This window comes from Hyperoodon ampullatus, assembly GCF_949752795.1.
Source record: "Hyperoodon ampullatus genome assembly, chromosome: 1".
Taxonomy (NCBI): Eukaryota; Metazoa; Chordata; class Mammalia; order Artiodactyla; family Ziphiidae; genus Hyperoodon; species Hyperoodon ampullatus.
In genome coordinates this window covers 210,170,189-210,185,465 of record NC_136914.1, presented here as the reverse complement: position 1 = coordinate 210,185,465, position 15,277 = coordinate 210,170,189, and the positions used below count along the sequence as shown (strand labels likewise).

Here is a 15,277-nt window from a genome sequence, read left to right as displayed (position 1 = left end):
GCAGTGGAGCTCTAAATTCTATCTGACATATCTTGGGAACAGCAACAACAAAAAAGAAATATGCTGAGCCAGTAAGATGTGGCATAGAAAACTCCACAAGGGAGAAATTATTCAACAAAGAAGTACACTGACCACCATCAAATGTTTTAAAGTCAAATACTCTTTAGATATAAAAAGAAACAAATACTTCACAGCTAGAAATATGTTAAAATAACTAATTGCTATTGAAGCATTAACAGAACTAATCATCATTTCTACTTCTCTACATACAAATTCACCAGCAGAAGTTTAACAATTCCAACTTTCAAAGTTGCTTTACTAAATAAACTTATTGAAATGTTTTTATAAGCTCAGTATATTGCATTATTTTTAAAGAACTTGTGCAGTATCACCAGTTTTGGGGGGGGGCGTTTATTTTACACATAGAGTATAATTCTTGCCACCAGAGCAAAACAGAATCTGATAACTAGGTTTCATTTTGACCCAGCCAATGGTTGCAGAGCCATTCAACAAGAATAACAATTTCTGACAGGGCACAAAAACATTTTACAAGTATCCTAGGCCATAATCTGAAGCTCCCACCATTTAGAAGTTGGTGAAATCTCCAAATTGCATCAAAATTCTACTACAGAGAGAGGCTGACAGACCCCTCATTCAACAAATATTTAAGTACTCAAATTGCTAGTCACTACTCCAGGCACTGGAGATAGAGCAGTGAAACAAGACCATTCCACTCCAGTACCTAAAACAAACAGAGCTGAAAAGAACTCAGAACCAGATCTACAAAATTATTAAAATTCTGACCTGGATATTACCAGTCAAATTATATTTATCATATATTCTTAACAATGGACATAACTAATTAGATTCATTAGATAATAGACATGATGAATTTCTGACCCTACTTCTTTCAAGCAGAATTAGAGAATACATGCACAATTCTTAACTGTGAAGAACACTGGTGTGTATTTTGCTGGAAATATGAGATAAAGTACTGCTCAAGAAAACTAATCTACTCAAACAAGAAAAAAAGGTTCAACTTAAAAGAAAAAGTGGTATGGTCCTCAGGTTATTACTATGTAAAAACATATACAAGCCACAAAACCTTAACATTATCAGTTTACATTTCTCTCATTCCTAGAACAAGGCAACTGTAGTATAAGAATCAGATAATATTTTTTCCATTTGTGTCTTTGGACGTGGTATATACTAACCTTTCTTTGGTAGTCCCCTTCCTTTCCCAGATCTGGATCGCCTATCTAGCAACCTTCCCTTTGGACTGGTTGGTACAGTTACTCCACTTCTAAGGCCTTCACTTCCGTTATCACTGACAGAATCGCCCCTGCCCGAGTCCCGGGACGAGTTTTTCCGTAGCCGCCTTTTCACCTTGGCATTAATTCTAGCTTCATTAATGGAGGATGCCGAAATCCAATTTCCATTTATCTCATTCTTTATTTCCTCAGTCCCAGCATTTTCTTCATCACCAGAAAAGAGAGAGTCACTTAAATTATCAGGCTCTTAAAAAGAAAATGAAGGAAAAGAATTCTAAGTAAGTATTTTAACCATCTACTGCTATACCAGTTATAGTCATAAGTTATACTAAGGTGAATCACATGAAATTATCATTTTTGTAGGTGACAGTCACATATTGGCAATTTCATATGGCTCAGTCCAATACATTACAACAAACTAGTAATTTTCACATTATCATGCCAAATGAACTAAGGCACTGAATGTTAATGAAAAATTTTACTGAAAGCATGTTATTTTTTCATGTGTTTACATCATAAAACCTACGTTAACATAAACACCAAATACAGTACAAAACCTTTGAGACTTTTATGAGCTAAGACAGTCAAGCAATTGGAGACAGTAAGAAAAGACTAAGGATCTTTAGGGAAGGTAGATAAACTAATATTTACACAATGCCTATTTACCAGGCACTAGGCTGGGCACTTTGTCATTTATCCACAAGTTTGAGAGCTATTTACTACATTATTTATACAGATAAGGAAACTGAGGCTAAGACTGTTTAAATAACTTGCCAAATATCTCATAATTAATTGTGGACACTTAGAAAATAGTACTAATCCAAAGAGCATGAAAGGCATTTAGCAAATACGTGATCATATACGATTACTGGGCCAAACTGCTGATGCTTCACTGCTTTCAAAGAAAGCCATCATCTCAAAGTTCTAATTCATCTCTCCAAACCTGACTCACACTACTTACCATTCTCTGAAAATCTTCCAGACTGTGTAAGATTTGTACATTATCCCCGAAAGACAGCAACATTTGGAGTTCCCAAAGGTCCTCCGTTTAGAATGTCATCCTCACTGCTCTTTTCAGTTACCAAAATCCTTTAGGATATACAGCTGGAGTCTTACTTCCTCCGTGAAAACTTTCCTAACAATTCTAGCCACAATAACACTCATACATTGCTCATTTACCACATCATGGAAATCACTTTCTTTTTATATAAGTTATTGCTTTTCCAAGTAAGTCATAAGCCTCAAAAGAGGAACCATGCCTATACTGTAGTTTTTGTATCCTCAGCACCTAGCAGAGTATCCTTTATACCATCAACTCCAATGTCAATGGAGATCAAATGACATGGAGACACTCGGCATTACTGCAAAAACTTTTTAAGTCAGAAAGCTACTGAATTAGTTATCCCTGGGTCCAAGTTTTGTTCATTATGGATCACTCAACTCAGAGCTGAATCCCTCAAATGTTTTTAAATATTCCTAATAAATAGGATGTGTCAAGTCTATATGCATGGGCTTTAACATGTTTTTTTTTTTAAGGTAGTATGTAGAAACTAAAAAATTTTTAAATCAACCTATAAAAAGAAACACAGAGGTGTTAAAATCTTTACAATTCTTGACAAAAAGTATGAAAGTTAGTAACAAACCCTGTGGTAATCAAAAAACAAACAAAACATTAAGTAGAGCCAAATTACTTCGGCAGTCTCATAAGTAGTCTGCTGCCTTCAGTCTTCAAACCATTCTCCAAACTGCATGGAGGCTGATTTCTCCCACTGAAAACCCTCTGAAGGTATTCCTATTGGGTCGAAATGAAGTGTAAACTCATTACATTGCAATGTTAGCTCCTTCATGATCTTGCCCCAATCACTAGAGTAGCTGCTGACCACTCCCACATTCAAATGGTCAGAGCTGAGATTTGATATCATAGGTAGATGACGGGGGAATTAGTTTGTCAGAGGAATACAGGATATATTAGAAAAAAAGAGAAATTATAAAATGAGAGACCAGCTAAGAAAATGTTGCAGTATTCAGTCACAAACTAACTGGAAAGGGCAAGGTTAATAACTTTGGGGTAAATAAGTGACACTTTCAAAGAAAAAATAAAGGGCTTTCAAAGAGAATAAAGAATAAAACAGTGTTTTAAAAGTTTTTAGACTAGGAAAGGAAGCCAGTGTTAGGAGGGTCAGTTTGAGACATCATCATAACTAAACTGCTATGACTAGTAGTAACAGCAGTAGCAGTAGTCATAGTAGTCGTATTACTTCTTCTATCATTACCATCAGTACTGTTACCTACTGTATCAGGTTCCAAACACTTTACATACATGGTCTATAATCCTCACAAAGCTCTATAATGAAGCTGTTTATCCTCATTTTTCAGAGAGAAGATGTTTCATAGAAAAGTTATATATCTAAAAAGGACTGTGGCCAGGATTCAAACCCACATTTGAATCTTAGATGACTATAACTACAGAAAATACAAAGCCAGAGTACAGCAGAGTGGTGACAGCTAAAGAAACAGGCAACAAGGGAATGAATACAAAGAGAGAAAAGAAGAGGAAAGGGAAGGAAAGACCAGAGATCAGACAAATCAGATGGCATTTCATGTAAAAGTGGATGATTGAAGAAAACATTAAACATCTACCTCTAACATATTGCTTTCACTATTCTACAATTAAGGTAAGCTGCCACAACTAATCCAGAAGATAAAGGCCTCTCTTAGAATGCTTTATAATGTCCCTCAGAGTACTGAAGTATTGAAGTATTCAAGCAATCATATTTCCTACACTTTAGTTTCTTCTCTTCAACTATTTTAATATCCTTTCAAATACACATTTATGTATCTAAAATAGTAGACACATCTAGGTATATTTTATATATTAGGTCTTATAATTTTTAACCCATGTTTGTATCAATTGCTCTTTTATATTTTGCTATTCACACTCACCTAAGTTTTGGGGTTCCATAACCACTACTGATCTGACTTTAAGAAGACCAAAATTAAAAAGATAAAAACCCTGAGTACAGAATCTGGTGACTTCAAAATTGTTTTCTACTGTGTACTAATTCCCTCTTTCTGAATTCTCTGACATCTCAATAACCAACCCAACATATTACACCACAGTACCAGACAATCACATTTTCAACTACTGGTCCACTGAGTTACATAATTATAATTAACAATATTAGCTCATTTTCATTTGTGACACACATAATATGTGCTATGGGCACGATACACATGCACGGTATCTCACTTAATCCTAACAATAAACCTATAAAGAGGGTATTTATAATCCCAGCTTTATACATGAAGAACTGAAGGTCAAAGCAAATAACCCACTTTCCCCAAGTAACAGAGATGGTAAAAGCAGAAGCTGGAATTAGTACACTAGTCTGTCTGACTTGGACTATTTGTTACAGGAAGCATTTATTGCAAAGAAGGTCTGTCTTAGGCTCATCCAAGTACTGAAGTATTTAAGGAAGTACTCAGCAGAGGCATCAAGAACAAGATTAGAACAAGGACTTGTTACAGTTAGAAAACAAAAAATATAAAACTTAGAGCTGTGCAGTCTAATAGAAATATAATGCAAGCCAAATACGTAATTTTAAATTTCTCAGTATTCATATTAAAAACTAAAAAGAAACAAGTGAAATTTATTTTAATATATTTTATTTAATCTAATAGATCCATTATATCAATTCAACATGTAACCAATAGAAAAAATTACTGAGGATTTCATCGCTTTCTTTCATAAGAAGTCTCTTGAAATCTGGTATGTATTTTGTACCTACGATACATCCCAATTCAGGTAAGTCACATTTCAAGTGCTCAACAGCCATATGTGACTACTGGCTATACCAGACAGTGCAGAGAAGAAACAATTACCTATCCATGAAATATATTCTTAAATTTTATTATTACCATTCTCACCTCAATGAGGCAGGGACATGATACCAATTTGTAATCCTAAAAAACAAGTACTCATACGGCTATTGTATATAAAGCAGCACCAAAATAATCATTAATTATTGTAGTAATCTTTTTCAACTATATTTTTCTAGTATACTTTAAATCAGGTTCGTAAATACAAAATAGCAAAGAAGTTTCAACTTCAAAGTGTGCATTCAGATCAAAGAAAACTATGTAACTGGACACAACAGTGAATTAAAGTCACTGAAAAAAATGAAGCTGTAGTATTAATAAATGAAATAGGTTAAACATATTTAAATTACAGAGATTTTTTCAATATTAATCATCAAGCAAAGAATTATCTAAAGTGTACCAACATGAAAAGTTCTCACTATTGAGACTATTTCAAAATCCTAATTAACTCTCTACAAAGATTATTCTGAAAACTATATATACATTTTCAGTGATCTGAAGTTATTTAGCTTTTGGACATATATTCCACAAAACTGTTTTTATGATAATAGTGTACTACTGAAGCATTATGGAAAATCAGGGAAAATACACAATTAATTTGTAATATATAGATTATTAGTTAGAAAAGGTATCAACGATACCAATAGTTTATATTATAGAGACTACTAACTAGCTCATGTGAGAACAGTAATGAGCAGGTTCGCTATTCTTTTCCCCTTCTACACCATAGAGTTTATTATGAATAGTGGAGAATAAACGTATGAAATGTGAAAAGACAGGCAGAAAAATACATGTGATGAATTTCATAAAAATAAGAATCACAAACTTGATTTTTAAAATATGACCTGTTTTCTTATAGCATGAGTAAGATGGTTTTTAAAGTAAAGAAGTTTTCATAAAATTTGGTATGGCCTGAAACTTGCTCACAATACAGTCAAGGTTCAAGATATTATTTACCTGCAGGGTTTACATTCAGTATCCGCTCGTTTTCTACATCCATCGTTCCTTAATTTCACTTGCACTGATTAAATTACCAAATGGAACTCTTCCTCTGGGATGTATTTCTTTAAAAAGAAAAAAAAAAAAAAAAAGCTTCAACGTCTTCCAAACCGATAATAATTAACGTAAATTCAATTTACTTACTCAGACTGTTAAAAAAAAATCACCACATAATTCCATTTTTTTTCAAAGCGTTCACTTTACTTTCGAAGAGCTTCCCCTAATTAACATTTGGTTTCAATCTTCTTGATAAGTTTATGTGTCAAAAAAAAAAAAGCCTATATTTCTGAATGTGCCAAAGCACCCCTTTAACTTGGAACTAGAGGATGTGTTTGCTACCATACGACCCAGCAATCCCACTACTGGGCATATACCCTGAGAAAACCATAATTCAAGAAAAGTCATATACCACAGTGTTCATTGCAGCACTATTTACACTAGCCAGGACATGGAAGCAACCTAAGTGTCCATCGACAGATGAATGGATAAAGAAGATGTGGCACATATATACGATGAAAGATTACTCAGCCATAGAAAGAAACAAAATTGAGTTATCTGTAGTGAGGTGGATGGACCTAGAGTCTGTCATACAGACAGAAGTAAGTCAGAAAGAGAAAAAAATACCGTATGCTAACACATATGAATGGACTCTAAAAAAAAAAAAATGGTTCTGACGAACCTAGGGGCTGGACAGGAATAAAGACGCAGATGTAGAGAATGGACTTGAGGACACGGGGAGCGGGAAGGGTAAGCTGCGACAAAGTAAGAGAGTGGCATGGACATGTATACAGTACTAAATGTAAAATAGATATCTAGTGGGAAGCAGCCGCATAGCACAGGGAGATCAGCTCGGTGCGGTGCTTTGGGACCACCTAGAGGGGTGGGATAAGGAGGGTGGGAGGGAGATGCAAGAGGGAGGACATATGAGGATATATGTATAGCTGATTCACTTTGTTATAAAGCAAAAATTAACACACCATTTTAAAGCAATTATACTCCAATAAAGATGTTAAAAAAAAATGTTTGCTATACATGCTTATTTCAAGTTAAAGGAATATATACACATTCCAAATTTTTTAGGAATACCAGGCCTCATAATTAATCTGCTATACATAGATATTGATTAGTTCGTTACCAATGAACTATAAGAACTAGTACTCTAAAATGCAAACAACACAGTTTTGGTTAAAAAAAAAGACATGACTGACTTATTTTTCACACTAAAACATATCTGGAGGCAGATAAATCTGCCATTTCATCACGTAGGCATCTGTAATTACTGTTGTAAGACTTTGAGATTAGGAGAAATTTTTTTTTAACATCTTTATTGGAGTATAATTGCTTTACAATGGTGTGTTAGTTTCTGCTTCATAACAAAATGAATCAGCTATACATATATCCCCATATGTCCTCCCTCTTGCATCTCCCTCCCACTCTCCTTATCCCACCCCTCTAGGTGGTCACAAAGCACCGCACCGAGCTGATCTCCCTGTGCTATGCGGCTGCTTCCCACTAGATATCTATTTTACATTTAGTACTGTATACATGTCCATGCCACTCTCTCACTTTGTCCCAGCTTACCCTTCCCCCTCCCCGTGTCCTCAAGTCCATTCTCTACGTCAGCGTCTTTATTCCTGTCCTGCCCCTAGGTTCTTCAGAACCTTTTTTTTTTTTTTTTTTTTTAGATTCCATATATATGTGTTAGCATATGGTATTTTTCTCTTTCTGACTTACTTCACTCTGTATGACAGATTCTAGGTCCATCCACCTCACTACAAATAACTCAATTTTGTTTCTTTTTATGGCTGAGTATTATTCCACTGTACATATATGCCACATCTTCTTTATCCATTCATCTGTCGATGGACACTTAGGTTGCTTCCATGTCCTGGTTATTGTAAATAGACCTGCAATGAACATTGCGGTACACGACTCTTTTTGAATTATGGTTTTCTCAGGGTATATGCCCAGTAGTGGGATTGCTGGGTCATATGGTAGCTCTATTTTTAGTTTTTTAAGGAACCAACATACTGTTCTCCATAATGGCTGTATCAATTTACATTCCCACCAACAGTGCAAGAGAGTTACCTTTGGGAGAAATTTTTTAAATCAGCATTTTCTATAATGAGAGACTTTTATAATCTGAAAACCCCATTCTTTTTTTTTTTTTTAATCTTACCTATTTAAGAAAGGAGTAAGTACAATGACATTAGCATCTCTATATTTTAGACCTTGGTTTTAAAATGGCTTAAAAATTATTAATGCTGGAAGGTTCTGGTTGATGAAATCAGTTACCTTTTATTTAGACAATTAGTGATAAAAATCAACTGTTATTTGTAAAAAACAAACAAACAAAAACTATCAAAATATATTTGCCTAAAAACTATCACCAGAAGATGTAACCAAATGCGATTTCAGAATCTCTCTGGTAATATTTTTTAAATAGTGGTTTAGAGTACTTAAGTATTTATCTGTTTAAGAATTTATCTGTTTAAGTAACATAGGTTAGATATAAGTCCTTCCAGCCATTTATAATCATTTCCCCAGCAGTGTGACCTTTTTTTAAGATATAAAGTTCACAAATTAATAAGAATGACTAGTTAATTACAAAAAAGCATTTAGTTTTTATATAACATAACCTACTGTTAGTTGTCATTTTAGAAAGACGATATGATGCCTCCTGGAACTCAAAGGGAAAACTGACTTTTAAATTCCTCAATATATACCATTCTAACATCTTACAAGTTTTATAGCCCTTTTCTCCAGAAAACTCCTTTCTCCTACCAACTTCAGATTTAGGGGAAAAAAATGAACCTCAGAAATAAGTACATAGAGATAAATAAAGATATATAAACAAAAATAGTTTGCAAACATAAACATTTAGCATCCTCCAGGGCTGAAAATGCCTTATCTGTTTCATTTCAGTATATGAATTACATGTTATAGGAAAGTGAAAATGTCACATGATATGTGTGTGAGATTTTTAAACTGGAGTTACATTTAAAAAATCATTTTCATTCTTGATACAAATATAATCTTCAAGAGAATACTTTCTGCAGAACCTAGCTAATAAAGGAAATGCTTATAACTGTTTTAGAAGCCCTTTATAATTCAAAAAGAATTTCACATGCATTATTTCATGTACCTCTCAGAACAATCTTGAGGTAGGAGCTCCACTTTGCATACAACTAAACAGACTCAAAGAAGATAGGTGATCTCTCCAAAAAGAGATAGCTGCTCACTGGAAGAACCAGGATTAGAACCCAGACCTTCTAAATCCACTACTGTTTGCACAAGTTCAACGCAAGACTTTAATATCCCACAGGAAGACTCTTTTCTAGGGTTAACAGAGAGAAGCTTACTAAAACACAGACCCCTACTGTTATAACAAATTTTTAAATACTGCTTTTCAAACACTAAAAACTAAACTATTACACAAACGACAGGCAAAGAAAATTATCAGTTAATTGACTACAAATAACTTACCAAGTTTGTTTTTATTAAATAATTATCAAACAAGAAAAACTCCTGTCTGGGTCTTTTGGCAATGATAACACATTCAAGAACTCAGTCACACTTGATAGCAACACAGGTGTTTTAAAAGAGTTTACAGAAAGATAAAGATTTGTTCCATGTTTTTACTCTCTTCAAAGTAATGAGGGTTTCCACTTACTTAACAATCCTTAAAATTTTTTGCCCCAAACTTAAATGTAAAGCTAAAAATCTAAACTCCACATCCTTCATACTAAACCATAAAATTAATTTTCAGTAAGAAAACAAAACTGTAAGTTAGACAAAAGGCTGAAATTAAACATTGTTTTCATTTCTCCAATGTGTTTCACAGAAACATACAATCAGAAGTATTCAATTGCCAAGACATTTACTACAAGACAGAGTCTGGCTTTCCCACCCCACCTCCCCCCCCAAAATCTATTTCCTGAAATACACCTCATAAACCACTTGGACATTTTTTTGGAGTCAAGTTTAGGCCATGTATTAACTAGTACTTGTATTCATTCCAGGGCTACCATCATAGCTAACTAGCCATTTAAAACAAAATCAGCTAAAAGCATTCGACCACAATGATGCAAAAATAAGCAGGAAAGAAAAACATCAAAATATCATTTATTTTTGCACTCCTAGCAACCATGTTTCCTTTCTCATTACTACAACAGAAAAACCAATCAAAATATAACTCAAAGACGCCTGCTGAGATATTAAGGAGTTTAATAAACCTAGACTAAAGGAAAGTTAAGGGCATAAATACCGATAATTTACAACACATCTGCAGTGGTCCTTTTTAAAAAAAAAGTGAATGGTGGTTCCTAAAAAGCCTTACATTAGCAAGAATGCCAAAATTCTAAACTTTAACAGTGAAAATGCAACAAAAACACAGGCGGTGACTCTTTTTTCCCCCAGAGGAAGGTGCATTTTTAATCATTTTAATCATCTGTAGATATCACACAGTTGCTAGCTACGCGGTCAGTTCTCACTAGGGCGCAGGGAGACAGGCGATTTTGACGTCTGCAGACAGTTTTGAAGCTCTTGGAAAAACAAACACCCTCCCCTTGAACACTGCAGCACCAAACTGACAAATGCAGCCTATACAGCAAGCGTTTCACAGAAGGGGGCTCCCTTCCTGCCTTTGTTTTCTCCGGGAGATTTCATTTAAACTAAACAAGCGACCCTTTACCCGACCGGGGGGGCCGCGAAGTACATGCAGGGCCCGGGCGGTGGGCACGTGTCCGCCTCCCAGAAGCCACTCCCGCCGCGGCCCGGCCCGCTTCCCCGCCGCGCAGGCCGGGACTCTCGCAGCCCCCATTCCAACCCCCGGGGGATGCTGGACCGGGGCGGCCGGAGGGCCGGGTCTGGGAAGACGGGCCGGGGGCCGCGTCTTCAGGGGAGCCCCCAAGGAGGCCAGGGGGTGGGAAGGGCGCAAACCTTCCTCACAGGATTTCAGTCAGGCCAGAAACTCGCCTCCAGACGCCCACCCCCAAAGGAAAATGAAAACTCGGCCTTCTGGGGGACGAGGAGCCCCTCGCCGGCGAGCGCCCCGCGCCGCCACGCTCTGGGCCCAGGCCTCCGCAGCCCGAGGCGTTGGGGCGGGCGCGGCTCGGCCTGCCGAGCTCCAAGGAGGCGGCGGACCCCCTCCCCACCGGCCCGGACCTGACCCGGCCGCGGCCTCCACGCCCCCTCCCCCTCCCTCTCCCAAAGAGCGGCTGCCTCCGAGGAGAGGCAGGGGCTGCAAGAGAGGGCGCAGTCCTCCCAAGCGCGTGAGCCGCGCCGCCGCTACTGACCCCTCGGGCCGTCGCCGCCGCCGCTCGTCCAAGTCCCTGGTCCGCCGGCACCGATGCAGCACCTCAGCCCCTACAACCGCCTCGAAGCGTCTCGGACCAGTTTCGCTGTTTTTGTTTTGTTCTACCCAGTAACACGGAGGCGACAGGTCGGCGTTTATTGGCCGAGGCGAACAGGTCTTCTGGCCAATCGTGGCGGTAGAGCGGGAGTTGCGGAGGGAATGGGAGGGAAGTGAAACGTGGAAAGCTGGGCAAGGGCGCGGGAGGGCGCATGCGCTTCGGGCTCCAGGGCCTGGCTGGAGCGGGAGCAAGAGCGGGAGCAAGAGCGGGAGCAAGAGCGGGAGCAAGAGCGGGAGCAAGAGCGGGAGCAAGAGCGGGGAGGGAGGCTGGGAGGTGCGGCAGGATGGAAGTGTGGGAGAATCGGGCTGCAGACTAGGCTGAGGCCGCTCACCCATTCTCCTCACAGGCCGGTCAGAAGCTCCGCGGAAGCAAAGGCTTTGGGCTTCCTGAGGGGCCCTGCCTCAATTTCCCGACACTCCTCAAGGGGATACTCTTAACCTCTACATTTCCTTCTCCCGCTGGGCCCTGCTCACTCCTTAGCTCCTAACTGTGCGCAAACCCCATGCTAAGAAGATTTGTGAATGTGCTCAGTCCTTTGAGGTTGAAATCACTCCCATTTCATAGATGAGGAAACAGACTCAAAAACTCTTTGAAATCCCGTTGCTATGACTAGTCAGGTCCCTGGGGTTCAAACTCACACACTATATGGAATCTAAAAAAAAAAAAAAAAAAAAAATGGTTCTGAAGAACCTAAGGGCAGGACAGGAATAAAGACACAGATGTAGAGAATGGACTTGAGGACACGGTGAGAGGGAAGGGTAAGCTGGGACAAAGTGAGAGAGTGGCATGGGCATATATACACTACCAAGTGTAAAATAGCTAGCTAGTGGGAAGCAGCCACATAGCACAGGGAGATCAGCTCGGTGCTTTGTGACCACCTACTGGGGTGGGATAGGGAGGGTGGCAGGGAGACGCAAGAGGGAGGAGATATGGGGATATATGTATGCATAGGGCTGATTCGCTTTGTTGTGCAGGTGAAACTAGCACAACATTGTTAAGCAATTATACTCCAATAAAGGTGTTAAAAAAAAAAAAACTCACACATTCCTGGCTCCAAGGTTGAGGTTTTCAACCATGGCTATAATTTCTTCATTGAACCTTTGGCCTCCCCTGGCTGTTCTCTGCATCTTTTCCTCCTGGCTGCGTTCTCTTTGGCTAGTCTTTTCCTCACATTCTCCCTAGTTTCCCTATTCCCTGAGATAACAACCAGAACCTTCTGCTATCTCTGTCCTCTCAGGAGAGGACTTAGCCAGTATCTCTGGCCGGATTTTCTGATTGATGTGCAACACCTGAATGGTCAATTAGTCTATTTCTGGAACCAAAGTGAACTCCCTCCCCTGGCTTACCCCTTTCTGCCAGCCATCCTGCCTGGGAATCATCTCTAATGCTATTATTTCCCTACACACACGCACACACATACACACACACAACAAAAATCTGTTGCTAGCTTCCCATTGCCTGCTTGGAGCATCACCTCAGCCAGGCATTCAAAGCCCCATGGTGTGACTTGAAGACTTTCTAGCCATATCTCTCCACACCTCTCCCAGTCCACACACACCTCATGACTGCAACCCACTTGGACCACTCACTGTTCCATATGCTTCCCCACCACTTTGAAATGCCTCTCCTCTTAGCTCTGCTTGATGCAGTCCTATCCGTGCCTCATGGGTCTCCCACACAGTCCCCCTTAAGCCTCTTACTTGATATGATCTGCCAGTCTCCTGATTCCTCACAGTATTGGCTTGTTGCACCTCTAGAGGCGCTGATCACATTCTACCTGACATTTTATCTGAGTCCCTGTCTCTTCTCCCCCATTAGACTGTCACCTTGTTGACAGCAAGACCTGTGTCTTACTCATCTGTTATTGTTGTAGTGCCTAAGAAAATGTCTTGCACATTTATTGTACCCGTGAAATAAATACAACTTGATCTAGGTTCACAAAGTTTCTCAGCAGTTGATGCTCATCCTCATCTCCTGGCCAGGTGCCTCCTGGCATGGCCAGGTTCTGAATTAGCTTCATGAGTCACTTTTTAAAAGCAAAGCTTCCTGGTCAAATTCAATTTTGTTTTGTTGTTTTTTTCCATCACCTACAACTGTCTCCTTTCCCTTCTCTGCCAGAGCGCCACTGTCCTCCACGGATCACTGACTTCTGGCTCCTTTTTTTCATCCATCCCATTCTTTCTCCCCATTTTCCCTTTCTGACTCCTGCTAGATTCTTTCATTTACTCATTTAACACATAAGCTATGGCACACACAGGCTGCAATGGGCAGGCACCCCAAGAACGATGAGATAACAAGAGTGGGATAAAATTACCCATTTTTAAAAGCATCTAAAACAACCGCTATCTTTAAGCAAATTACCCCCAAAAGGACCTATTATAAAGTAAAATGTTCACATTCTTTTTACCTATTATCTCAAAGAATACCCATGATGCCTGGCATCCCAGGACCCACCTTAGGGAATGCCCCTCTAGTTGGATGTGGTTGACCAGTTTGGACCAGGCAGTCAGGAAATGAGGTTCTAGTCCTAGCTCCCCTCACTAGCTACCGGAAATAACTTCAGCCCCTCTCAGGACCTCTGTTTTTTCACTAGTAAAATTCAGAAGTTGGCCTCTGTTAGTAGTTCCCAGGATGTTTTCCAAAGAACCTGAATTTTGTGGAACTTTAATGGATATCATATTTTTAAACAGGGAAGGGATTGTTCCATAGTTAAGTTGACTTGAAAATAAATTGTTTAAACAAAGTTAAAACTGGTTTTCAATTTTTTGTTTTGTTTTGTTGCCCCAAATTTTCTCAGTATCTTTAATAAGCTGATGTGCCTTGAGAATCTTGAGGGACCAGAGTAGGAAGCTCAGTAGTGTTTCCCCAACTGACTTAAACACAGAACCTAAGTAACAGAATCAGTGTTACTCAGAAACCACTTTGGAAAATACAGATGACAGCCTCTATCACCAACATTCCTGCCAGCTGTTTTGAACACTGGCCACCTGTGCCTTTACTAAACATTTTAAAAGAATAAAAAAATCAAAAGAATAAGCTGAAAAATGGAAAAGTATCCAAGCGCCAAGAATTTTTGCCCACCAGATCAATCCACAAATATTTGTTGTGTGCCAATTCTGTGAAAAGCACGGAGCTGATCCACGTGTGTTCTTGGCAAAAGGCGTTGTGTTCTACCTTAGGGTAGGTGATGTCTGAAGCACAGAGCTGCCCAGGCTTCTGGGCCACAACGTACCTTTTCATTTCACATTATAATTGCTCACAAACTGACTTTTCCGTTTCCTAAAACCCTGTGCCTATGGGTTATGTTAATTTAGCTGTCTGTCGGATGAGAGAAAAGGAGAGAGCCCTTCCCCCTCTCCAGAATGATGGAATTACTACTTCCATTTCCCTTAAGAATGACCTATTCCAGGAGCTTAGGCCATGAAGGGCCACCGCTGTGGCCCAGGATGAGATAACTGTTCAGAGGTGGCAACAGAAGCTCTGTGCTGTGTGTTTAGATAGACATTATGTACCTCGTCTTCCCCAGACCCTTCAGGTTTAAGCACTGTTGATACCTAGAGGTGCAGAGAGTGTTTAATTTGTTAGGGTGTATGGAGGCGGGGTGAGGGTAGAGGGTGGTTTCTAGTCTTTGCCTCTTGAGACAAGTTATTGCCTATGTCCCTAGCTAGCTGTGTTGCTTTGGGTGTTTCACTTCCCCTCTGGGTTGATCAGATG

The 15,277-nt window shown here is 39.2% G+C and overlaps 1 protein-coding gene across 1 annotated transcript in view; it reads right to left on the bottom strand.

The window, feature by feature from the left end:
• The window catches only part of PDCD4 (programmed cell death 4), a 28,926-nt gene extending 17,399 nt beyond the window's left edge, over window positions 1-11,527 (bottom strand). Inside the window, exons 1-3 of the mRNA XM_079696850.1 lie at window positions 11,447-11,527; window positions 6,108-6,214; window positions 1,215-1,517 (exon numbers count right to left, since the gene is read on the bottom strand). Coding sequence (XP_079552976.1) covers window positions 1,215-1,517; window positions 6,108-6,150 — 346 coding nt within the window. The 5' untranslated portion in view covers window positions 6,151-6,214; window positions 11,447-11,527. The remainder of the gene's footprint in view (window positions 1-1,214; window positions 1,518-6,107; window positions 6,215-11,446) is intronic.
• Window positions 11,528-15,277: the final 3,750 nt, after the last annotated feature.